The sequence below is a fragment of the Mchenga conophoros genome, linkage group LG5 (genome assembly GCF_057382185.1).
Source record: "Mchenga conophoros isolate Kocher_MC1m ecotype Shallow Benthic linkage group LG5, M_conophoros_male_GT1.1, whole genome shotgun sequence".
Classification (NCBI taxonomy): Eukaryota; Metazoa; Chordata; class Actinopteri; order Cichliformes; family Cichlidae; genus Mchenga; species Mchenga conophoros.
The window spans coordinates 39,195,549-39,221,760 of record NC_140530.1 but is presented as its reverse complement, the minus strand read 5'-3'; the positions used below and the strand labels follow the sequence as shown (position 1 = coordinate 39,221,760).

The 26,212-nt window shown below is 45.5% G+C and overlaps 1 protein-coding gene across 1 annotated transcript in view; it reads left to right on the top strand.

Moving 5' to 3' along the window:
* Positions 1-16,838, top strand: part of dag1 (dystroglycan 1) — a 55,655-nt gene extending 38,817 nt beyond the window's left edge. Inside the window, exons 3-4 of the mRNA XM_085275337.1 lie at positions 12,568-13,029; positions 13,225-16,838. Coding sequence (XP_085131463.1) covers positions 12,568-13,029; positions 13,225-15,066 — 2,304 coding nt within the window. The 3' untranslated portion in view covers positions 15,067-16,838. The remainder of the gene's footprint in view (positions 1-12,567; positions 13,030-13,224) is intronic.
* The last annotated feature ends 9,374 nt before the right edge of the window (positions 16,839-26,212 follow it).

Genomic DNA, 26,212 nt, shown 5'->3' with positions numbered 1-26,212 from the left:
CGTACCACCGTGCTGCCACATATGAGGATATTCATTTAAAATTTCGATAGAACAGTAGCAGTATAACGTCCTCGTAAGTGGATTCAGGCCCTTTATAGAGCAAAATTGAGTATTTTGGTCTAAATAACCCAAAATGTGACGTCCACATATGTGTACGCCAGCTCCAAGGAGGTTAAAGCTGGGATTCTTTAGGCCTGTATCGTCATCTTCTTGGCGCTTCCTTGGGCTCGCCGTGCTGCTGTAGGCTGAATTTGAGTCGGGTGCGCTTCTTCCCGATGACACGGACTAGTGGATCCAAATCTAAACAGCCAAATCTTCAAGTTTCCTGCACACATACAGCAGAATAAGTGGCCGCACACTTGTAGATGCATGCATATTTGCGGCTGCGTGTTGCTGTGTGTTTGCACGCAGGGAGGAAGCGGCTGCGTGCGTGCGGTTGTCAGAACACATCGACTCGCTGTTTGGATCACTCCCCTCCTGATGAACGGAGACAGTGGCTTGTTGTTGTTAACGGCGGCTCCCTCGGGGGCATTTTGGTGGGAAAACTAACTTTCTCTTCTCCTCCCCGCTGTATCCTTTTCCCTCCTCTCAATTAGATCTCATCCTCCTGCCCCCCCCCCCCCCCCCCCCCCCAATCATTCGCCGTCTCTTTTTCTTGTTAAATTTCCACCGCTCTCTGCCCACGACTGAAGGGAACTCCCTTTCTTTTCTGTGCTTCATCTTTTTTCTTCCACATCAGCAATCTGTCTCCCATTTCAGCTACTGCAGATTAGCTTGCAACACAAGCACGAGCAAAAATTATTTTTCTTTCTTTCCCTTCTCTGTAATTTTCTCCTTTTTTGCCAGACTCCCTCTGCATTTTCTTTTCGATGGGTTTTAAAACCGCAGCCGTCATTCTGTTATTTCCCCTTCTTTCCATTTGCTTCCACGTCTCTTTACTCACAAAAACTTTTCATTCTGGCTCTCGAGGCTCTCCTCTGATAATGGCAGCATTGTCACTCTTTGTCGCGGGCCTCTCTGCTTGTCCTGCAGTCTTTTTTTACAGACAGGCTTACATTGTGAGCCCCTGTAGCTCCGGAGCTGTTAGCTGGCAGGATAGCAGTGGAAAACTGGTATTAAGAGAGCAGGAGGGAGGAGGCGACCCAAAGATAAAAACACACCAGAACATATGAGTCACCCTAGCTGTAAGCTAGCACGGTGCGATGGGTTTACTGGCACCGGGACGGCGGTGGCCATGTTGCTATGTAATTAAACATACAGCAGGCGAGGCTTCTTGATTCATATGTTCCAAATTATATGCTCCCACAAATTCATTCACAATTTGATGGCTCTCAGTTTAAAATGAGGGTTTGTGCGCTTCACATTCTGGGACTCTCCTGCTCATAGTGTCAAGCTGCTTCTCTGCTACTCACATTGATGCCTTCATGTCAGTGTTGGGTTTCAGGGCGTGATTTCCCTTTGACCTTTAGCACATATAATTACTGCCAAACAGCCACCGTTTGACTCCCTAACCTCCCAAAGAAAAGCACGGCAGAGAAAGATGGAGCTCATTTCAGTGGTTTCGTTTCTGAAAGTAAATACTGCTCGTGCTGCTGAAAAAATGCCTCCCGGCGACGTTGTTTTGGTGTGTGCCTCCGTAGCCAGGCAACCACGGCTTCTGGACTGGCCGGGATCCTCCTGCATGCTTGGTTGTCGCCCAAAGGGGGAGTGGAGCTGGAGCGTGGTGGGCTGCTTTCATTGGTTTGCCAGGCTCGGTGAGCCGAGCCATATTTGGTGTGTGAAAGTTACAGTGGCAGTTTATTTTTAGACGCTGCGGTCTTAGATTGTGTGTTGACTGCCTTAATAAGTCAAAGCAGTAGTGATGCTTCACTGTGTGCACAAAGTTCGAAAAGTACGGCATCGGCCCGAATGTTGGGCAGAGTCTCACTGAGGTGCCTGCAACCCAATCAGGAGAGAGTCCTCGTGACACGCTATCAGCCTTTTCAATCAGCTGAAATCACTCCCATATTCACTGTCAGCAGGCAGCTTCCTCCACAACATGCAGGCTCTGTCGGCTTTTGTGGTTTGGCTGCTTTGCCGAAAAAAAGAAATAATAGCGCAAATTAGATTAGAAGACCAGATCTGCTGGGCCTGAGGTTTAAACCCAAACCATCCACAGTGAGAGAGAACCAATCGGTGTACTATTCCTTTTAATAGAATACAATAGAATAGAACAGAAAAGCCACTTGACACCAGTCAGTGCACCTGACAAACATAATGGATTTACTGGCCGTCAGACTGACAATGTAAAAAAAATCAGTACATCTAAATCTGAAATGTATAAAGTCCATTAAAAATATCCAGCATATTTACACATAAGACTATAAGAGACAGTTGTCTCTGTACTTTAGCCGTACAGGATGTTAGAGCAGGGTGTAGAAATATGTCTCATTTAACAACATCAAGGTCAATTTGGAAACAAACGCCAGACGTCACTGACCAATGGGTGGCTGTGCATATATTACAGTGGTCCCTCGCTATAACGCGGTTCACCTTTCACGGCCTCGCTGTTTCGCTGATTTTTTTGGTGCAATTTTGCACGCTTTTTTTCTCATTGTCAATCGATCTCGTGCTGTGTGTACAGTCCAGAATGCGTTCAGCTTGTCAAATTTACATAAATCTTCGATGCTAGCAGTGTGACTCTGAAGTGCTGCACTGTATGTTTGTAAGTTTTCTCGCCAACAAACAACAATGTCAACGAAACGTTTTGTACCATGAAAGGCATCTGCGGTAGGAAGATGCTAACCATCGCACAAAAAGTTAAAGCTAAAGAAGGTAGAAGTTATCATATTTTTTAAGGCGCACCGTAGGGCTGGGCGATATGGCCTAAAATATCTGCTCGCTAGTTTCCACCTAAACATTTCATAGCATGTTCTGACTGAGAGATTTTTGAAACTAATTCAAACGTACAGCTCTGCTACCACTTCCAACATAAATGAAGACAGAAAACTAAACAGCAGTGACGTTTTTAGGGTTACTGAAGTTGGGCTAGCTGGTATATAATGTTGTGCTACGTGATTGCTAGTGACACAGCTATGTTAGCATAACATTAGCACAGTGAAGCTGGAGGATGAACGCCAACTTTTTTTCCACACTCACACAGAAAACACTTGGCAGCCAATCGTTAAGGCTACAAATACCCCAGAAAAACATGGCCTTAGATTTCAGTACCCAAGTACCCCGGTGTGCTCTGTTCGGTCTCGCTCTTCCAACGGTGTTAATATAAACAGGCTGAAATCTCGACTTGGAAGGAGGCCGTCCGTGTCGTTCCTCTCATCTCAAACCGATCTTATTTCTGTCTCCTCTTCAGGCTGCAGCATTCAGCGTCACTGCCGCTTCAAAAGAAGGACGCTCTATACCGTGTCTCTCATTATCCCCGAGCACCGCGTTTCAAATTTAATGGCTGGTGTCGGCACTAAAGCTCGTTAGCCGGATATAGAGGGCTAATGTTTTATTCAGCAAAGAAAAAGGGCGTAATTGCTGACCTGGGGACAAGCGAGGCCTCGGCCGAGTCCGTCGTCTTTAAGGACGCGCTCGCTCTGTCAGGTCTCCCGATGAAGACAGCCGGTGGGAAACTGAGTCCGTCAAACAGAAGAGCAAATCGAATTGTGGTTGAGCTCCTTTTATTCACATCTCAGAAGAAATGATGGGAGCGTAACTTTGTGTGACGTGTGCTTAATTGTCCATTTTTTTCCCTCCATTGTAGCCGTGTCACAAAGGATTTAACAGCGTTCTTATTTGGCCCACAGCGCTGTCTTTAGTTTACTCTTTACTGTGAATCACTGCTGAGTCTCTCGCTCGGCTCACTCAGGACTGTAATGCTGTGAGCACCGTTTTCTCTTTTGCTACTTTTTGAGATTTTATGTCATTTTTTAGACATATTTTTCCAGCTGATGCCTTAAATCCCAGCCGCTGACATAATTCAACGGCGAGACGAGCGTACACGTTCAGCAAATGTGACCAAGGCCATGTGGTCATCTGCGGCTGACGCAGGACACGCCATTTAAGCCGCTTCAGCGTGCTCCTGCAAGCCACTTTGCAACCCACCTCCACCCCAGGTGTTTGCTTTGTGTTTGGCAACTTTTTTCAGTGAAAAATGGAATAACTTTGTGTCATCAGTAAACAGAATAAGACTGCTCGAGTTCAGTAATGAACGGGAAGAGTTTACAAGATGCAAGGTGAGGAAAGGTGAGGTTCCAGGAAAGATAACAGGGAGAAAATAAATTTAAGAGACAAAGATGGAGAGAATTGTGGAGACGGAGGTACCATGTCATTTTAGAGGACGGCTTTGGAGAGCAGATCTGTTTCATCGGCTGACAGATATTTAGGCCAGTCTCTATTCTGAGGTATTTGTGTTCGAGCGCTGCAGAGGAAGATGAAGATGTGGGTGTGTGTGTAGGTGTGTGTGTACTCCTGTGCTCTGCCTTCCTCGTGAGGCTGAGAGTAAAGAGATAGTGGAACATTTTCTACTGCTGAGGATAGTGTGTGTGTGTGTGTGTGTGTGTGTGTGTGTGTGTGTGTAATTGTGGTGTGGTGGGGCTGCAGCATTAGTCAGAGCTGAAAGTGAGAGTCTGCGAAAACCGAGCCACACGCTGAGACAAGATAACAAACACACACGTTTATTGTTTTTAGCACACAGTACACGTGCATGTACATTATATGCAGTCTTTCATTTTCTTTGCCCTTCCAGCTCAGCTTCTCTGCTCTCACACACACATCTGTCTCAGCTGGCTTTGTTTACACGGTTTCATTTTCCTCGCTCGCGCGTCCGGCGTAGCGCGGTAGGAAGCTCGGCTCCGTCGTGTTTGCTAAGTCGAGCCTGCTCCTCGGACGGTCTCTGCAAAGGCCGCAAGCTGTGCGCTCGGCTCCTCGCTCGCCTTCCACTCGTCCTTGTCATAACACGACACACACTCTCCTGCAACCTTTTTTCTCGGCCGCTTCACACACTCGTCTTTTCTCCTCCTGCAGGAGCGGCTGATGCACGCACATCTTTCTCTTCCCTCCCTTTGAATCTCTCACCCACACAGCTGGAGTCCCACAATGGCCGGCTTCTGTTGGCTCGTTATTGTAACGGCAAGAAAACGGAGAGAGAGGGATAGAGAGACACAGGAGGAGAGCTTTGTGAGCGTGCCGCAGGCCTTGGCGGCCGGGTTTTCCACAGTGTGTGTGTGTGTGTGTGTGTGTGTGTGTGTGTGTGTGTGTGTGTGTGTGTGATATAAAGAGCGCATACTTCAGCACAGGTTTTGTAGCCCAGAGCCGCTTCATCGTCATACTTTAACGACTTTATAATAGGCGCGTGTGTGTGGTTATGAGTGTGTGTGACGTGCACACACGTGTGCGTGTAACTGCAAACTTGTGCGCAGCAGTCGCAAACATTTTAATGACTTCTTAAACTCCCACAGCCCATAATGTCTTCCTGATGCCGCTGATTCCTGTGGATCCCACATTGATCCTGAAATAGAGCCTGTTAATAGGAAGAGTATATTTTTCCTGGAACGTGTTTCATCTGTGGGAATCTACACCCCTGTTTGACTTTATGACCATGAAGTAAACCCACCTTCCACAAACATGCAGAGTTCTGGGTGTATATTTTTATATTTGAGGATGTATTAATTCAATTTTGGTTTATAATGCAGGTATATATAATTTATAATAATTGCATATTGCAGCTGTTATTGGAGAAATGCCGACATTAACACTTCTCTTTTTAGTTATACTGAGAATGGAAAATCTTGTTTGATACCTTAAAGCTTTCAGCAGATTACAAACCAGCACTGTGTCTAACTTACCTCTGTAGCTGTGTGTAAATCTGTGTTTTTTCCACGTGTGTGTTCTGTATGATTTTCTTTGTTCGTCCGAATTCGCCAGCAGGAACTGCAGTACTGATCACATGTTTGTGCAGGTAACAGTCCCGTGAATGAGCGCTTAGAAAATCAGAACAAAGAAAAAATCAGTTCAGTTCGGTTATTTCTACTAGAATATAGAATATAATATAATAATATAGAATATAATAATAGAATATAGATAGCCTTTATTGTAAAATATAAAACTAACAACAAAACACGAGAACTGTTGCCTCATGGCGCTGTTTATTGTAAGGTAAGGATCCTACAATCATACAGGGAAAACTCCTACAATCAAGCACTTGGCGAAAGTGGGAAGGAAAAACTTCCTTTTACCAGGAAGAAGCAGTTCCATTGATGAAAAACGCCAAAGATGATGGTGTTCTAAGCTTAACTGAGGCTCAGACTTGACACTTAATAAACGGTTCCAGGAAACCAAATTATTGCTAAAATACTGCCCGGCATAAGTCACAGAGGTAGAGCAGGTTGGTGGTTTGATCCACGGCTGCTCCCATCTACATGTCGAATGTCCTTGGACAATATTACTAACACCAAGTTGCATCCATCAGAGTATGAATGCGTGTCATTGGTGGATAGAAAGGACTTGAGCACAGATGCAAGTGCTTGTATGAATGGGTGAACGAGGCATGTTGTATGAAGCTGTGTTAGAGTCATTCCAGTTAAAGTAAATGGTCCCAAATACAAAGCTGTTGCCTCCGGGGTAAAAGTCCAGGGTTCAGTCCTCGCTCCCAGGATGACCTCCTGTTGTTGGACGTCTTTACTGCCGTGCTGCTGTAGAGGCCGAAGCCTTTGAGGTGTCAGACAGAGGTGCTGTGCAGATGCTGCGCTCAGCCTGGCTCAGTCCCGTGTGGCTCCTGAGCGGTGCCTCGTCAGACCCCGTCACCTATAACAAACAGTATTTCCAGGAGTGCAGAATGTGTTTCCTGTGCCGCATGACAGAAGGACGACTGTGGGGAAAAAGTCCACAGTGACCTGTGTGAAAATGGCTTGAGTGTTCTCCATAGTGAATTTGGAGAGCGGCGTTCGTATCGAACTGCCTTTAAACCCATTTTCCGATCTCAGAACTTTTCCATTTTAAAAACTTGGTTGTTTTTTGCGATCAAGCTGACATTTGGGAGTTGGACAGCTCGCGGCCCTCGCTGCTCATATATTTCCAATTCCTTGACTGTGTGTGAGTGTGCCTGCTGTGGACGGGGCCTCGAATTTTTAACAGCAGAAAATAGGCTCTAAGATGGATTTCCCCCCATAAACATCCGCCTGCCTGTTGGCCAGCTGAAGCCCCCCCCAATAGCTCGTCCGTCCGTCTTCATATTTTCCACTGGAAACCTTCGACTGTGCCAGGCAGCCATTCCCATCTTGCCCTCTCTCCCTCTGCAGGTTTCCTGCAACCCCCCCACCCGCCTGCTCTCTGAATGCAACCTTTCTCACTCGCCCCACGCTGAGCCTCTCACCTCGCTCTACTTCTCCCCTCTTTGCATTTCCTTACACTCCTCTGCTCCCCCCATCATTCCTCCTTCTCTTCCTCCCTTCACGCTCCCTCTGTCCTCCTTCATCTCACTCTGAGGTTCATTTCGCCCCAAGTCATCATATCGCATCACTGTGCTCCCGCTGCACCTCCTCATCCTCGTCCTCCTCCCAAATATGAGGCTTATCTGTGGAGCTGTCACCAGGTCCGCCGTAACAATGGACTCCTTTCTCGGCGTTCGCCTCTCGCTGCGACAATGAGCTGCTTTCTTTCTGCTGCGAGACTCGACGCCTCCTCGTAATATGTCCATGTTTAGGAGATCTCTCCCTCATTTTCTCTCTCATTATTCTTGCTTGACCTCTCGTTTTCTTTCTCTCACTCATTCCTGCTTCCTGTCTTTGTCACTATCTCAGTCTATCTGCCTCGCGCTCGCTCCCACTCTTGGACTTCTTTGAAAGAGCTCTGTGATTGCATTTTTCTCGAGGTAACAAAAGTGTGTGTGTGTGTGTGTGTGTGTGTCCAGTGTTTCATAAAGGCGGTGTATCTATGTGCCATATTATCAGGTCATTAGAGCGCCGGGTGTGAAGAGAGTGAGGACAGAAGTGAAGTTAATTATGTGTCACACCACCTGTGATCGTTAACACGTGTTACCTGTGTCCAAATCCAGGGCGTGGCTAATGCAGGCCACACCTTCACAAGCCAGAACCGGGTGGGACGGTCTATAAAAGCGCTGCTCCTGTAGCGTAGCGACTGTGATGCTATCAACGAGGGTCCTTTTGGTCAGAGAGGACATGAAAACCTTTGTTTACTCTCAGGCAGAGACGCTGCGGCCCGTTTACAACAGCTAATGTAGGTCATAGAACATAAATAATATAACACGGCCAACATTAAAAATATAATTCTATAAAATATATTCAATTTCATTTCATTTAAAAATGACTTTAATGGAATGAAAACTCAAACACTGGGCTCGAACTAGAAGTGCTTCGTTAAAGAGCCTGCTAGTGTCCACGCCTACGTGCCAGAGGTCAGAGGGGGTGTTTCAAAATAAAGCTCATGCCCTCTGCACGTCAGACACACTGCGAATACTCTGCGATCCGTCTCTGACTTTTTGTCCAGGCTGCGTCTCTGAATGAGGAAGCTGAGCCTGCAGAGCGAGCGAGCCCGGCGACGCGCAGGAAAACGAGGATGATGCTGCTGATATGCGATAACGTCTCCTCGTGTTTCATGGCTGTCGCTCACACAGACTTCAAATACATTTTCTGCCTAGTTTGTTGCAGCTGATAGTCACGGTGGCTTTGTGGCTGACGCATGTGTCAGCCACAAAGTTGGGACTTGTTTCAAAGACGATGAAACAAGTCCCAACTTTGAGATTATCACGTATTTGGCTTTAATTAAGTCTTTTAAGTGGGGGGGTGGGGGGGCATCCACACCTCTGTCTGCATGTCAGTGATTCGGTCTTTGAATCGGCCATAAAGCACCAACGTCATCATTAAGCATTAAGTCTTTTTGGATGCAAAGGAACTCTCTGCTGTAAAGTCCTCGAGCATTTAACCGAAGCTCTGAAAGGTTCTCATCCTGCTCGCTGCTTCGGTACGTCCGTACATCCCTCACCTTCACCTTTAATAATGTCCCACAAAGCGGTTTAGCGCCCTCCATTCTCCTCTGCAGACCAATCCTCCCAAAGTTTCCCGGCTGGTTCAGAGGAGCTTGGGCTGTAACCTCGCCAGAGGTGCTTGCTAAATGGGAGGAAGAAGGGAAGCCAGAGTAGCCCGTGAGAGCGCACGATAACCTTTAGGGCCAAACATCAAACTCCTCTGCGCCGCAGACTTGTGCCGGGAAAAGATGTGAAATATTTTTCTTGACATTTTGAGAGGATTTGATGTATTTTTCATGTTCTTTTAGGGAAGCGGGAAACTCCACGCTCTCTGCTGGGTTCATGCAGGAGTTAAAAAGGTGCTGTTGTGTTCTGTTTTAACGTACGCCGAGCCAGGAACGCTGCCTCGGAGAGCAGCTTTGGGGAATGTGCTGTGGAGGGGATGCGCTTACCCAATCACAGCTGGAGTCGGGCCTGTGCCGCTGCCGTTTTAGTGTCAGTCGGGTCAGGAAGATGGGTTTTTGGGGTTTTTTAGTAAAAAAAACATCAGGTTTGACTAGCTTCATCTGCCGTTTGTATCCACACAGCTAACGGGAACAGCTGGCCTGCAGCTTATCATTCAGCACCACCTCTCATTGTCATCTTTTATTTTCTGCTCCACTCTCGTCACGTTCTCCCGACATGTCTTCACCCTGTGGTGGATGCCTGGTAGCAAGCAGCAGGAGCTTTTTATATTTCACCAGGATTTTTCCTGCATATAAAAATGCATATAGGAAGAGAAGTCCTCAGAACTGAGATCCACAATAAACTAAAGTGGAGATGAATTTACTCGAGCGCCTTTTAATTGTGAAATGTCCAAAAATAACAGGAAACTGCCAGAAAAAGCTACACACAAGTCCAATTCACATCTCAGCCGAATCAGTGAATCGCTCCATTTTTATTTGCTAATATCTTAACGCTTGTTGGGATCATGTGAAGAATGAAAATGTTCTGCAGCCGACCCGAACCTGTAATCACGGCTCTGATCATCACACGAGAGGAAAATGAACTGTTCCCTTTGTGTTTCCTTTCATTCATTTCTTGAATTTGATTCATCAGCAGCTTTACTTTTCAAATTAAAGTCTCTTCAGTGAATTTGGGATCAAACGCACCCCCAAAATGAAGAATAAATCATTTTTAAACTTCACATTCGTGCTTCAGTCTTTTAACTTCTTTTCAAAATTGAAAACTGAAGTCCAAAGGAAGATTTTAATAGACGAACGAGTCCCAATGGATGCTGTCCTACTGCCTGATATAAGAATTAAACCAAAGATTATAATTTGATTTTATGCTTAATCCTCAGGGAATAAGTCATATAAATTTTTAACTTTTGTCATTTTTTTACCTTTATAAGAATTAAGGATTTTGAATAGTTTTTTTTAACCTGCAGTACCTTCACAGCCCACCAGGGAGTTACATCCCTGCAGAATAAGAAATGAGATCATAAAAATATAGTAATTACTAAAATTAGGTTTACTGAATATTATTTGTTTGAATGTCTGTATAAAGGGTGATATGTTTATTGGGGTGCAACGGTTCCTTTGTGTTTGTCTGGACCTGGGGCCCAGTTTGGTGTTACTGGGGCTCCGGTACGGTACTAACACAGCACAGCAGTGAGTTTTTCCTGATATAGGCCTCGATAAGTGAAATGATCACCCGTGTTTTTTCCTCACACTCATATTTAATTAGCAACTCTTAAGTAAGCGATCATCCTTCTGCTATTCGGACACAAATTAAGCAATTTACCGAACAATTAGAGACGAGTTGGAGGAGATCGCTGCCCGACAGTTCGCCTGTCCTTCGTCGTCTCTTTGTGATTTAATTTGCAGCGCCGTGTCAGAAGGCGTTTGGTTTGAAGTTCTGTCTTTGGAGAACACTTTGTGACAAACTCAATCAGCCGAGGAAGCTGAAGATTTTTGTTTCTTGATTTCCAGCCGTTGACCCGTTCTGATATTTTTGCCGTCTCTGCTGCTCGCCGCGCAGCATCGCAGAAGGCTGCTGGTTTCAAACAGCCTATGTTATGAAGCTCAAGTGTCGGTTATAATGGGCCCTGTCTGCTTTTCTGTAATCTATAATTATGTGGACAGAACTGTATCTATAATTTGTTTTCCTGCAGTAATAATTTTCGAGCTGAATCGTGACATCCAGAAATGAGCTTTTATCTGGCGGCGGGGAAAAGGAGCATCAGATTTTAATCGTGACACTTTGAAATGACAGAAGGAAAAGGAAGGCGGGACTAAAGAGGAGAGCATGGCGATGCAGAAAGAAAGGGAAGTAGAGTGAAGTTGACGGGAAACTGAGGATGAGAAAAGCAGGCGAGGCAACAAAGAAAAGGCAGGAAGATATAAATAAAATGACTGGAACAACTTATTTCCACTATGTCCCTTTGCTGTTTGCTCTGCTTCTGGAAAAAAGGACGAGATCCAAGAGTTTGCCAGAGAAGGCTTGAGGGCGCTTATCCAGCAGGGGGCGTGAAGGGGGGTATTTAGGAGACTTGTTGTCCACGAGGGGGTAACTGGTAGAAGTCCAGCTGCTGGCATGCTTTTGATTTTTGTTGAGGTGGCCACATGCGCTGCACCTCTCATGGAAAATAGGCTTCTGTTTGCATGGCTGTGTGTGTTTGTGTGTTTGTGTGTGTTTTCCCCCGGCGACGCGTGTGTGCTGGTTAGAGCATTAATGATGTGTCTAGGGAGCGTTGCCTCTACATAATTTATCAACCAGGATTTATTAGCCGCAGAATTAACTTGTAGGGGCTGGTGGAGGGTCGGGGGCGGGGAGGCGGCGCAGGATGCATTCGCTCTTGTTTTTGAATTTATGTGCACGGATGCATTGTCAGTCCCCTGCGATCCATTTCTCTCCATCAGCCTCCTGCCATGTGGGCGTCCCCAGCCGTGTAATTGGCCGAGTTATTTTAATTTTAGTCGGGTTTAAATTACAATTCTGTTGAGTGTGTCCATATGCGCTGAAGGAGGAAGGCTTAAACTGGATTTATGGTTGACGTAGGGGTTATGTTAATGCAGACGCTGATGACAAACTATGATTTATATTTGAGCATCGACATTTGTGGTTGACTGCTAGCGGCACGAGCACCGAGGAGCCGTTTCAGATTTACACAAAGAAGCTACGTTTACATCGGGTTCGTTGCAAAATTGAAGTAGAGAGGTCCCAAAACTTTCATACCTGTCTTCTGATACTGTTAGACTACTGTCAAAGCTGACCAGAAATCATGTTTGATTAGAGCCTAAACCTGGGGTGTCCAACTCCAGGGCTCGAGGGTCTGCAGGTTTTAGATCTCACCCTGGGTCAACACACTTGAATCAAATCATTAGTTCATTACCAGGCCTCTGGAGAACTTTTAGCCATTTAAATCAGCTGTGTTGGATCAAGGACACATCTAAAATGTTGCCCACCCCTGGCCTAAACCAAACCACATCATAGTACATCTCCAACTCCCCTTCCAACCCAGTTTTTTGGATATTTTGTAGCTACATGCTAAAACCGTTAAGCTAGCTAATATATATAATTATCTGGCTCTTTTTTTCCCCCCCTCTTCTGTCTTCCAGATTACAGAGATGGGTAAGGACTCGCTCCCAGAATGGCTGCACTGGGATGCCAGCAGCAGAATCTTGCAAGGTCTACCTTTGGAAGAGGATAAAGGTGTTCACTACATCACCGTGTCCATCTCCAACCACACTAAATCCTCGTCTTCTTCAGAGGTATTTTCCATCGCAGTGCACCCTGAAGATTGCCTGGATTCAGATTCAGCTCAGCTGACGTCTAACCAGGCGTCCACTGAAAATGATGTCCAACAGTTCATGTGTGGGAACGAGGAACCGGTCACAGTGCTGACGGTGATCCTGGATGCTGATTTGACAAAGATGAGCTCAGAGCAGAGGGTAGAGCTTCTGGATAACATGAGGAGCTTCTCTGGTGTTGGGCTTCAGTACATGAAGATGCTCCCTGTGGTCAACAACAGGCTGTTTGACATGTCTGCGTTTATGGCTGGACCTGGGAATGCCAAAAAGGTGAGTGAATAGTCATTTCACTCTACTAGCAGTACCCCTCAAAGCTCTTTTCTGAACTGAGCAGTTTGTGTCAATTTGAAGGGCTTCTTATAGAACAAAATTAGTTACCTTGTGCAGCTACTTATAAATAATTCTAATAGTCACCAATGGGTTGAACTGGTAAACATCTAATCAACATTTCTGATGTCTCTCCAGGTGGTGGAGAACGGCGCTCTGTTGTCCTGGAAGCTCGGCTGCTCGCTGGACCAGAGCACAGTCCCAGATATCAACAGCGTCCAGGGTCCTGCAAAGGAAGGCACAATGTCAGCCAAGCTGGGTTACCCCGTGGTGGGCTGGCACATCGCTAACAAGAAACCTCATGTCCCCAAACGAGTGAGACGACAACTAAACAACACTCCGACGCCTATTCTGGTTGTGCCTCCTCCAACAACTGCAGTGGAGCCACCAGTGCGAATTATCCCAACCCTCTCCTCTCCCTCTATTGCTGCACCGACTGAAAGCTCTGCCCCTCCCGTGAGAGGTCCCGTCCCGCTTCCGGGAAAGCCTACTTTTAGAGTACGTGACCCTATTGCTCACACTCCGACTACGGGACCTTCCCAGCCAACGAAGGTCATGGAGTCCACCAGCAGCATTGCTATCCAGCCGAGCATGACCAGGCCTACCTACGTACAACCCACCGCCACACCAGCCACAGCCTCCACACCCACATCCACCAGAAAACCTACCAGGAAACCAGGAAGGAAGCAGAAGACAACCACACCAGCATTCAGAACGCCAAAGACCCCCACAACAAAGTCTCCTATGACCACCACATCACGCACTGTTCCAGATCCATTCAACGAAAAGCCCGAGTTAAGGAACCCCATCGACCAGGTCAATGCATTGGTCGGCACTTATTTCGAAGTCAAGATCCCATCTGATACATTCTTTGACAAAGAGGATGGAACGACAGATAAGCTGCGATTAACCCTTCGACAAAACCATAATGAAATAGTTCCAGAGGACTCCTGGATCCAGTTCAACACGACCAGCCAACTCCTGTATGGACTGCCTGATGTCCAGCATGTGGGAAAACATGAATACTTCATGCAGGCAGCTGACAAAGGTGACCTCAATGCAATTGATGCTTTTGAGGTACGCGTAAACCGCTGGCCAACCAATGACAAAACGCCCGTTATATTTACGGCACGATTTGAGGGTGAGCCACGGTCTGTAACGAACAACATCCACAGGAAGATCCTCCTGGTTAAAAAGCTGGCATATGTCCTCGGGGACCGCAACAGCAGCACGGTGAGTCTAAGGAACATCACCAAAGGGTCCATTGTGGTGGAGTGGACGAACACCAGCCTGCCTCAGCATCCATGTCCAAAGGAGCAGATCTTAGTCATGAGCAGGACGCTGGCCAATTCTGACGGAAGACCCTCACAGAGCTTCAAGCACATAATGGACCCCGAATTCAAACCACTGGACGTCAAGGTGAAGGGGAGGGCAAGCTGCCGAATGTATTCCTTCATCCCACCAGGAGACATCGATATCCCAGAACCTCCAGCTGTCACTCCAGCTGTGGGATCAAGCAAGGATAGCGCAGATGACGTCTATCTCCACACGGTCATTCCTGCTGTGGTGGTGGCAGCAATATTGCTAATAGCAGGAATTATTGCAATGATCTGCTATAGAAAGAAACGAAAGGGCAAGCTTACCATCGAGGACCAGGCCACCTTCATTAAGAAAGGTGTGCCGATTATCTTTGCAGATGAACTTGATGATTCCAAGCCACCTCCATCCTCCAGTATGCCCTTGATTCTCCAGGAAGAGAAGCCCCCACTTCCACCCCCTGAATACCCCAACATGGCCACGCCAGAAACCACTCCCCTAAATCAGGAGCTGCTGGGGGAGTACACGGCTCTGCAAGATGACGACCCCAACGCGCCTCCCTACCAACCGCCTCCTCCCTTCACCACTCCTATGGAGGGCAAGGGCTCCCGTCCGAAGAACATAACTCCCTACAGATCTCCACCTCCTTATGTGCCGCCCTAAGACTTGATTAACCCTCCCCTGATAGGGCGGAGGGTGAGGATGCCTGAGGAACTCTGACAGTTTCCTTTCTGGTGTTCGTCTGTCTGGACATTTGCAGGGAGTGATGACAAGAGGTGCTATAGTACAAAAAGGCTTCAAGCGACTTTGGTTTGGGATGGGTCGGGGCGCAATGATTTGGGTGGGCTTTACAGTGCACAGGGAGGGACTACTGTTTTCGTGGTAGCCCACCTACTACAGTGGCCTAAGACGAGCAAATTCTCATCACACTGGCTTTGGTTCGACCAGCTGGTCTGAAGCAACAACTGGGAGACGTGCGCTCCCATCCCAGCATTTTCTTTTCTCCCGAGTTTGGATACTGGATTATTTTTCACCTTTTTAGCCCAAGATTCTTTTTTCTTTTTCCTCTGGACTGAAGTGTTTGCCTAACTCTTCTTCTGCCTGGCTTTTAAATAATGCGAGAAGACGGCGTCCTGTCATCAGACCGCTGCAGGCGACAGCTCGCATTTTTAATAAAGGGAGACAGATCCTTCGAATATGAGAAAAGCTATCGCGAGGATCTCAATTCAGCCCTGCAGACGACACAAGACAATAGGAGGCCGAAGTGTGTGCGTGAGTGTGTGTTTGAATGAGCGGGTGTGTTTATTCAGATTCAATACGGTTTGCCTTTTAACACTAGTTGTCTGTTTTTATCCTTATTCACAATGTGTAGTAAAGATGAGAATAACAAGGTAGCCTAAAAAGATTTAGAGAAGAAGAATAATTTTTGTTTCATTGGTTTTGGGTTTCACTGTATATCTGGAAGACGTTATGATAGATTGTTATATTTTTTTGGAGGTCGAAGAAATGTGGAAGAAAGGGACTGCCTCACTAAAATAACCTGCAGGAGCTTTGTATTCCTGTTTGTTTATATATATGAAACACTAATATCACAATTCAAACATGAACCTTCCTCCCTTCAGTACAGCCGACAGACTCAATCAGATGGAAGCAACAAAGAAATTTAGTTGACAGGTTGACGAGATTTGGAGATCAATTATTAAATGTAGCAACACAACTCTTGCCCTTTTGTACACACCTCCACGTTGTATACTAACAGGAAGAACAACCCTGCAATTTATTTTGGACCAGGGAGAATTATTTTTTTATGTAACGAGGCAGTTCTTCTCTCCACTCGGATGGGGAACGCCACGCGGGACTGTACAGATAATCCCATTCTAGATTTCACGGAGGAGACGACGGAGGCCGAGACGCGGATGCGATTAGTCACCGAAACAATAAGATCACGTTTTAATTTTCTTTTTACAAGAGTTTTTGATACAGCCTCAAATCGATTAATGATTAAAACGAGAAAATGATTCAAGATTAGTCTTCTGTGATTTGTAAAATCTTAGCTTAGAAGTTCAATTATTGGTTCAGTTATGTACTTTGATTTTTTTGTCATGGGTCACATGTTTTAACGTTTTATTTTACTCTGTGTGTGTGTTTGCATTTAAAGTGTATTTCCCACTATTCAAGAATTGAATGATCCATATTTTATGTATTCACAACTTTTATTTCTTTATGTCCTTCTGTTTGATGATGAGTTCAACTGAAAGTGACCCTTTGCAATAATAATGTACGCTGCGGTCGACCCAGCAACGGGTCGACGCAGGCTCGAGTGACTCGTACGGTCGTGATGTTGTCGGGTGTGCAGATGCCAAGGCTTTTATTTTTTGCTTTTGGAGTGTGCATTGTAATAATAAAACCAAGTGGTACCTTAAACAAAAGCAAAATCACCCCTTTCTTCATTCTGATTTAGCTCATTTCTGCCGGGAAAATATTTTCTCCCACCCTGACTGATGTTTATGGATGAGATTTTTGGTCACCGTCACTTTTCTACTGCTCCACTTAGCCTTGAATTGATAAATCAATCCGTCTGAAGTCCACAAGAGGTTTTACCTCCCTAGACAGCTCGCTGCCTGGCAACCATCTACGGTCTTTGGACTCACTGGAACGGTTGTACCGCTGTCCTTTTTGTACTAAATTATTCTGCCATTGAATGACTAGTTGGACAATTCCGTTTGAAAGCTCTTCCCATTAAAAAGGCTACGCTGTGAATACAGTCTCTCAGCTCACTCTGTCTTTCCACACGCTGCATACAGATAATTTGCATTGATTACTTGGAATATTGATTAGATGTAAACAATTTGCCAGCTCTGTTGTCCCTCTGCGATAATTCACGACAGAGTTTAATTTGGAGGTAGGGGAAGCGATGATCGATGTATTCCCGGGACGTCCGTAGATGCTGAAATGGATAAACGGGTCGTACTGATGACAGAGATTAATGGGGGATTGATCTGGGTTTGATTGAGGCAACCCGTGAGGTGGCTCGGTGTGCGCATATATGACAAGACTCTCGACCTTTGAATTAAAATGAGCAGCATGGTCATAAAAAGGGTGAAATTGACGGCTCTTTAGCTGCAGTATCTCTGATGACCAACGAGACGGCGAAGAGGTTTCACGACAGCCCCCGAGGATGGGGGTCAAGGTGAAGACTCAGACCTCACTGGGCAAGCAAAGAAGTGTGAAAGGCTACTGGCTTCAGTTCAAGTAGCCCAGCACAGTCTCAGAAACGGGTTAGACTGCATCTTAGCAACATGCTAAACAAGCTTAGCAAGCTGGCCTTTCCATTTGGATATTTCACACAGGTAAAAATTACACAAAGGGGAAGATCTGGACCTAAATAACCCTTAGACATTCATCTGAGCGCAACTACAAGGTTAGTGGGCTAAAGTGCCACAAAGGTGCCCCTGGTTTTACCTGCTCACTGATCCCAACCTGCTGCAAAGCATCTTTAAAACTGTGCTCACACCTGTTCTCCTTCTACGCTTTGGAGTTACACCCCTCTGAAGACGTCGGCATAGGTCATACACTGCTCATTAATACTGATTCTGATTGGAGGAGAAACAAGAGTGTGACGTTTACAGTACGTTATAAAATGGAGGTCATTTAAAGAAATACTTCGTGTTCAGGTGCACGGTACTGATCTGTGGTACTGCCGTGACTCCTGCCAGAGGCCCTGAAAAAAGTCACACTGAATTTAGTCCAGTGTTGTAGCTGTAACGCTAAAGAGAAAAGCAACAATATTCAGATCATTTACTTATGTAATGAACTGTCATATCAGCAGAACTGTGCAGGTTGTGCTTTTAATTTAATTCACTTTCACAAGCTCAGCGACACAAACGACTCTCCAGAAGCACCGTCAGTCATCCCGCCGCAACAACACCCGTCTCATTTCCTCATGTCTTAGCACCTCCTACCTGAGCTGAGGTGGCGAGGCAGCAGGTAAAAAGAGAGAGACATCCTCACCTTCATTTAAAGCGACGTCATTTGTGTCATAAATAGTTTTGTTGCAGCTCAGCTGCAGCTGGATTTATGATAAGAAGTGGAACAGTGCTCAAGTTTTATAATTAGAGACACTTTTAATTAAATTCACAGCATGGCCGGACGTGACAGATGTCACACAGAAACGGTGAAGGGCAGAAAACCTGAAACGTCTGAGGCACACCCTCGCGATGCTTCTTAGTTTTACGTGTCGAGGAGCTCAGACTGACTTCAGGAGGAAACGCAGACTACGAGCTCCCTCTGCTCACAAACACAGGAAGCTAAACCTGTAAACGTGCAAGAAGGGACCATGAACCCATTCAGAAAGCATTTAAAGGCCCATTCCTCAGCTTTGAGATCAGCATGTGCATTACTGTCACTTTCCCTAAACACATCTTGTGATTTTCCCTGGTTTCTGGTTTTAGATTCACGAGCGAAGGGGCTGATTTTCATTTCTTTTACGTGCATAGTTTAGGTTTCTCTTAACACTCTATTCTGATCTGAAGGATGTATCCTTTATATCATTTTCAGATTTCATCTACATCACAAAAAGCACACCCTGGTTTGACAAGAAACCGTTAACAGCACGGGGAAAATTTCCCCAGCAGGTAAAACTGGATCGGACAGAATGGAGCAGGGGAAACGCGTTTTTGCTTGAGTCAGCCTTCTGATACATGATTAGTTTTCTCTGGAGTTGTGACAGACTTTATGAGATGTAATTTCAGCTGACTGAATCTCTTTTTGTCAGTAATTGAACGGTCTCATAAAAGGTACAAGATTGTAGCTTTTGACAGTTTTTCAGGGCTTTGTTTGAGGAAACATTATAGCCACAAAGGCTTCACTATCACACTTCTTTTGCAGGGAAGGTTGATTAAAACTCTCGTTGGCCACACAGGCTACAGCTGAATGCAGTCGAGTGCACTGGGTCTCTATTAAAGGTGTGTGTGGGGGGAGTGGGGGTGCATGGAGTCTGATAGGTGGGTGGAAACTGTGCAGCTGAGGATCAGGACTTTAAATTGGAAATAAATTGACAATCAATCCCAGGAAAAGTCACTCAGAAAACAATTCAGCTGGTCTGCTGCAGCCTGGCTATTACCCGTGCGGTCATGAGGACTGTCCACGATGACATGCTCCTTCATTACAGCCTGACCCGCTCAGCAGCGTAAGCATGAAGCGTTTGAGTCCCCAAGGTCATTCGCTGATGTGCAAACCACAAACAGATACTTAACGCAGGCTGAATATACGACTGCAGAGCTGCATTAGTGTGTTAGCAGCTAAATGTGCACACTGGTACCAGTATAGTGTCATCCCGTGCAAACATGAGCAGCCTCAGTCGATGAAGCAATGCTCTGCTTCTTCTCCGGTGAGTCCCTCGTCCTCTGGTTTCACACCAACTCAGACAGCGAACAGCAAACGTGGTCCCTGCTCGTCAACCAGGCCTCCACCTGCTGCAGGTTCTGGTTGGAGTGGACCTCCATCCTCCAGAACAGATGATGTCGAGGACCACCACTTCACTGACGGTCAACCAGCTGTCATGGAAACAAACCAGGAAGATGTGTCAGCAGGGGTTTTCAAAATAAGAGCAAGAAAATATTCATAAATTAGGATGGTCTTTCTCTCAGATGCATGACAAGTAAATAAATACCAAATTAGTTCTGAATAAAAGTGGTGGTGAGTTCTAAGGATCACGCCTTAGAATAAAAAACTGCTAAAAATACGAGAGCAGCACCACTCCATCGTATTTTTTGCAGTTTCTTCTTTTTATTGAGGAAGTTATTTTTTCTTCTATTTGTGAAGTTTATTTTAGAAATGGAAAAGAAAGGATTAACGACTTGAATAATTTAAAACGAAGATAGTAGCACCATGTGAGCTTTAGAGACAGTCTGACCTGCGAAGCATCTTACTGAACAGATAAACATGGACAAGATGCTAACCCCATGTTTGCCTACTGGTGGTGGTCAGAGGGCCCGGTGGCGCCTGTGTCCGGCAGCCTCGCCTCTGTCAGTGCGCCCCAGGGTGGCTACAATGTAGCTGCTATATAAATACAGGCCATTTACATATATCTGTGTGGGGAGACGGGGGCATATGCTGCACTGGTCCCCCCTTTAACTTGATTGCCATCATTGATTTTCTCCCATAGATGCCACTGAACCAGAGTAATGCTGATTGTACTAATTGTAAATGTACTTCAAGTGTTTATGTTCCAGTGGTAACCTACACACGTGTAGTTGAACTGTGGGATGAAGTTGGAGTACCTGGAGAGAAGCCACACAGGTAGAGTAAGAACGCTGGTTCTGTTCCTGAGTTTCTTCCTGTTAACTGCACTGAGTTATGAAGCCAAATTAAACCACAGCAAGTAATGACAGCACGTGGTATAGATTCAGTAAGGTCGATGGTAAAACACGAGGAAAAACTCAGGCGAGCTAATCAGAATGAGAGTTCATGTGGGCTTAGGTTAACTGGGAATTCTAAAATCACTGAGAAGAAGAACATGTTGGATTTATTGCACTCATTAGTGGACATTGTTACACACAGATGATTTGCTCTGGTAGCGACTTTAACAACTGATTAAATTAACACTATTAAAGTTATTCAAACATGAGGCGATTGTGTTAAATACACCCAAGATGCTTACATACAGTATCTCACAAAAGTGAGTACGCCCGTCACATTTTTGTAAATGTTTTGTTATATCTTTTCCTGGGACAACACTGAAGATATGACACTTTGATACAGTGTAAAGTAGTGAGTATGCAGCTTGTACAACAGTGTAAATATGCTGCCACCTCAAAATAACTCAGCATACAGCCATTAATGTGTAAACTGCTGGCAACAAAAGCGAGTACACCCCTGAGTGAAAATGTCCCAACTGTGCCCGAGTGTCAGTAAGTTGTGTGGCCACCATTATTTTCCAACACTGCCTTAAATCTGTTGGGCACAGAGTTCACCAGAGCTTCACAGGGTGCCACTGGAATCCTCTTCCACTCATCATCATCACCTTTATTTATAAAGCTCTTTAAAACAACCACAGCTGACAGAAAGTGCTGCACACCTTCCATTTGAGGATGCCCCACAGATGCTCAATAGGGTTTAAGTCTGGAGACATGCGTGGGCAGTCACGTACCCTCAGTAGATTTAACAAGGCACTGGTCTTTTTGGAGGCGTGTTTGGGGTTGTTATCATGCTGGAATACTGTCCTGTAGCCCGGTTTGTGAAGGGGATCATGCTCTGTCTGTATGTCACAGTACATGTTGGCATTCATGGTTCCCTAAGTTAATTGTAGCTCCCCAGTGACAGCAGCACTCATGCAGCCCCAAACAATGACATCCCCCCACCATGCTTGACTGTAGGCAAGACATGCTTGTCTTTGTACTCCTCACCTGGTTGCCACCACACACCCCTGACACCATCTGAACCAAATACGTTTATGTTGGTCTCATCAGACCACACGTAATGTATATCCGTAGTGTATTATCTTTAGAAGAAGCTTCCTTCTGGGACGACAGCCATGTGATGCAGTGCTAACCCCCCCTCAACCTCTGCGGAAATGCTGCCGGCACTCATGCATCTGCTTTCAAAAGACAACATCTGGATATGACGCTGAGCATGTGCACTGAACTTTTTGGGTCGCTCACAGCGAGGTTTGAGTGGAACCTGTCCTGTTAAACTGCTGGATGCTGTTGACCACTGTGCTGCAGCTCACTTTCAGGGTGTTGCATCATTCTTCTCAGAGAGTTCAGGCCATGATGTGCCAGGTTACAGAGGATTTGGCTCAGCTATTTGTATTTAATAACCAGGGTAGGGATCTATGTCACTATCCTGAGCGAGCTGTGGGTAGTGACCGAAAGAACGAGGCAAAAATGAGCTTCCTCCGAAGGGTGGCTGGGCTCTCCCTTAGAGATAGGGTGAGGAGTTTGGCCATCTGGGAGGGGCTCAGAGTAGAGCAGCTGCTCCTCCACATGAAAAGGAGCCAGTTGAAGTGGTTTGATGTCTCCTGGGTGAGGTGTTTCAGGCATGTCCCACCAGGAGGAGACCCCGGGGCAGAACAAGGAGATGCTGGAGAGGTTATATCTCTCGACTGACCTGGGAACACCTTGGTGTTCCCCCAGATAGTTGAGGAGGTGGCTGGGGAGAGGGAGGTCTGGGCTTCTCTCCTTAGGCTGCTTCCCCCGTGACCCAGCCCTGGATAAGTGGAAGAAGATGGATGGGTGGATGTTTGTATTCTGATTATATTGCAATCAACCAAGGTTTTCAGGTGCATTTGTCATTTTGCAGTAACACCATCGTCCTGCTTGCCTCACTGTCTGTGGAGGAATTTCTGTTTCAGAGCTGGACTCTTAATGTTAGGAAGCAAAGGATTTGCGATTTTTGCTGGTTTATCACAAACAGCCAGCTTGACCCGTTCAGTCTCAGAGTCATAGGATAAAGTCAGTTTGATGACAGCAGTGGATAAGGAAGTGAGGCACTGCAGTCTCAGAGTTCATCCATCTTTCATGCACAGCGAGTGGCATGGTGGCTAGAACTGGTCCTCTAGAGTTGCTTAACCAGCTGCATTTCATTAAGCAGAGCTCACGTGGAAGAACTGAACATCACTTATTGAAGCAGAGTGTTTGAGTAGTGACCTGCTGATCAGATTCAGATGAAACTACATAGCAGAGAGGAGCGCCAGCATTAACAGGAAGTAAAGCAGAGTCTATCAGAATCAGAATCAGAATACTTTATTGATCCCTGGGGGAAATTATTTTTTGTTACAGTGCTCCATTTTAAACCAACATTAAGACAAGACAGACAATACGCTAACTAAGAATAGTACAATATATACATATATATACATACATACATACATAAGTCACTTATAAATAAATATTTGGAAAAGAAACATGTGTAGCTGTAGCAGCAAACAGTGTGTTAAGTGGATGCGTTGTACAGGGAGATGGCCACAGGCAGGATGCATCCACTAGACACCACTGCTGGTGGTGGAGATGAAGTAGGTGGAGAGTTGGGTGAAGATCTCTGGGTAGTCATGATGAGAGAGGACAAGAATGCAGACAGACACGTGTCTCTCGCCTGAATATTCCTTACTGAATGTTTTCATAAGCTTCGTCAGAAGATTCTGGTTCAATGAGGCTCTCACACCTTCGTGTTTGTTTGGAAGCTGTGCAGCTGTGTGCTGATCATACAGCAGACAGTGCAGGGAACGGATTACATTTAGAGACAGTTTTCCTCATTACTGAGCTGTACCTGTGGCTGTTTGTCTGCCCAGTGATCCAGATCTGTCCATCTCCGTGTGATGTGTGGACAGACGCTCTCGGAGGCGCCGCGCTCGCCTCGTTCCCAGCTATTCTAATGGAACACATTCTGCTTTAAACTCCTTTCCATTCACGCGTCTTGTCACGCTGAGTGTTCTTGACCTTGCATCATCCAACAGAAGGGTGTGAATAGAACCCCCCCGCCCTCCTTCCTATGCTGCGGCCCCCCACCACCCCTCCATTGCTTTGGTAAATCACATAATGAGCTCCTGTCTGCTGTTTTCTTCTTTCCACCATTTTTTTTTGCTCTGAAATGCTGCACTGCTGACAAGTTCCTCCCCGTCCTCTTCAAACCCATCATTCTGAGTGTGTGTGTGTGTGTGTGTGTGTGTGGATGACCCATTTTGAGAATTACACATAACTATAGAAGACGTGATATGTTTTGGTTGACAAGGAAAATGTGTCTTTTCTTTGCACCACTTTTCCACAACACATCAGGAGCATACTCTCAGTTGCCAGTTTTTTTGGCGCTCCTCGCTAAAATGAATGCCGACGTTTAGAGAGCTGCTGACTCCGTGTGGACGCCTCTCTGGAGGCTGCAGTTTGTGCTGCTGCTAAAATATTTTACATCATAAGTGACTGTGTCCTTCTAACTTACAGCCTGAACCATGTTTGCACATTTCTTCTTTGCTCTTTGAACATATTCAAATTAAAATAAAGTTATTATAATAACATAGCTGTTTAGTTTAGCAGCCCCTTTAAACACATTTATAACGTTTTGCTTGTTGAAGCACTTCAGTCTGACCTATGAAGGATGAACCAGTCCTCAGTCTGCACATTACAGACAACTAATAACTCATTTTAAATCTGATCTTTAGAGACTTTGTTACGAGCGGACAGCTGCTCCTCCTCCACATCAAAAGGAGGCACGTCAACCTCTGACACCTCCTAAGTGATGTGTTTCAAGTGTCTCCAATCAGGTACAACAGTCGTTGCCTCAACGTGCTTCATAGTGTAAGGTTAAAATCCTACAACATTACAGAGGAAACATCTCCTTTGATGGGCTGTCTGAATCTGTTTGGCTTGGGAGGGGGCAAAACCCCTTTGACATCATCATCCCACACAAACAGCAAACGACACACAAACCCCTCCACCACGATAAGGTGGTGACTTACAGAAGACAAGTATAATGATTATATTTTATTATATTTTAATTATTATATTTTAGGTGATGGCAGTGATTGTCCTGGAGATGTCATCTTTAGTTTGTTCAGCCGGACCTTCATCCTCCTCCTCCTCACCATGACCTCTTCAGTTGCGTTGGCCGTGTTTCCCACCATATCGCTGCTGAATAATAAAATGAAAAGTTTAGATTTAGAATTTGGCTGATTGTAAGCTGCTCATCCCGCGGCTTTCCTTCACAGCGTAGCCCAGCTGTTTCAGAGTGTGGCTCGACCTCATTTAGCATTAAAACAAAATTGATCTCACATCTCTTGTTTTTACCGCTGCTGGGTAGTGGTCGAGGTGCCAACTAGGGTTGCCAACTCCCTGAAAAATAAATAAGGGACACCTCGTGGACAGGGCTGGGCGACCCGATCGTCTTCACCCTTCCCAGTGTGGTGAATTTTTTAGGTCCTTTTTTTGTGTGTGAAATTATTTTTTAACCATTTGACTTGAAGTTGATTTAAGTAGATGCATATTCTATTCTTTGTGATATGAACACATGTGAAACAAATGATCATTTAGCCATTTATTTTTAGCTCAAAATGAAAACATTAACACAGTAAAACAGGTCTCTTTCTTAAACAGAAGCCTGTCATGCTTAACTTTTGAGAATATAAGTAAATCTTTCTTTAAAAGAACTCTGTCCTTTTTTTGGGAAAAGGAATTAAATATAGAGATCAGTGACGAGGTATGGCACAAAGTTTGGGAGAATGCTAAATCTCTGAGCGTAATAAAGTAAAGGCAATCCAAATTAAAATCCTACACAGAGCTCACATATCACCTTCTCAACGCCATAAATACAATTCAGACCTTTCTCCGCTCTGCCCTAAATGTAAAATAGAGGTGGGCAACCTCACGCACTGTCTATGGTCCTGCCGGAAAACACAACAATTCTGGTTCCTGATAAAGTGTGAACTGGATAAGATCTTCACCACTGACACTGAATGCAATCCACTGTGTATGCTACTTGGAGTGGCAAACGACAAAATTAGGGGGAAGTTTGGAAAGCAGCACTATGCACTGTTAACATTCTGTGCAAGGAAATGTGTCCTCTTGAACTGGATCACGGACACGGCCCCATCTAAGACTCAATGGCACCGGACGGTATTGGAATATGTGTCACCAGATTTCCTAACATGCAGGCTACATAGTAGGGACAAAAAGTTTCATAAAATATGGGACCCATTTATGGCGTGTGTCGGTTTGGATATTTCTGCTGTTTTCTCACGGGCCTTGGTATGATGCAAGCAGGTCACTGCTATTTTACATATATGTACTGTTAATCGTATCTCATAATCAAAATGTCTGGA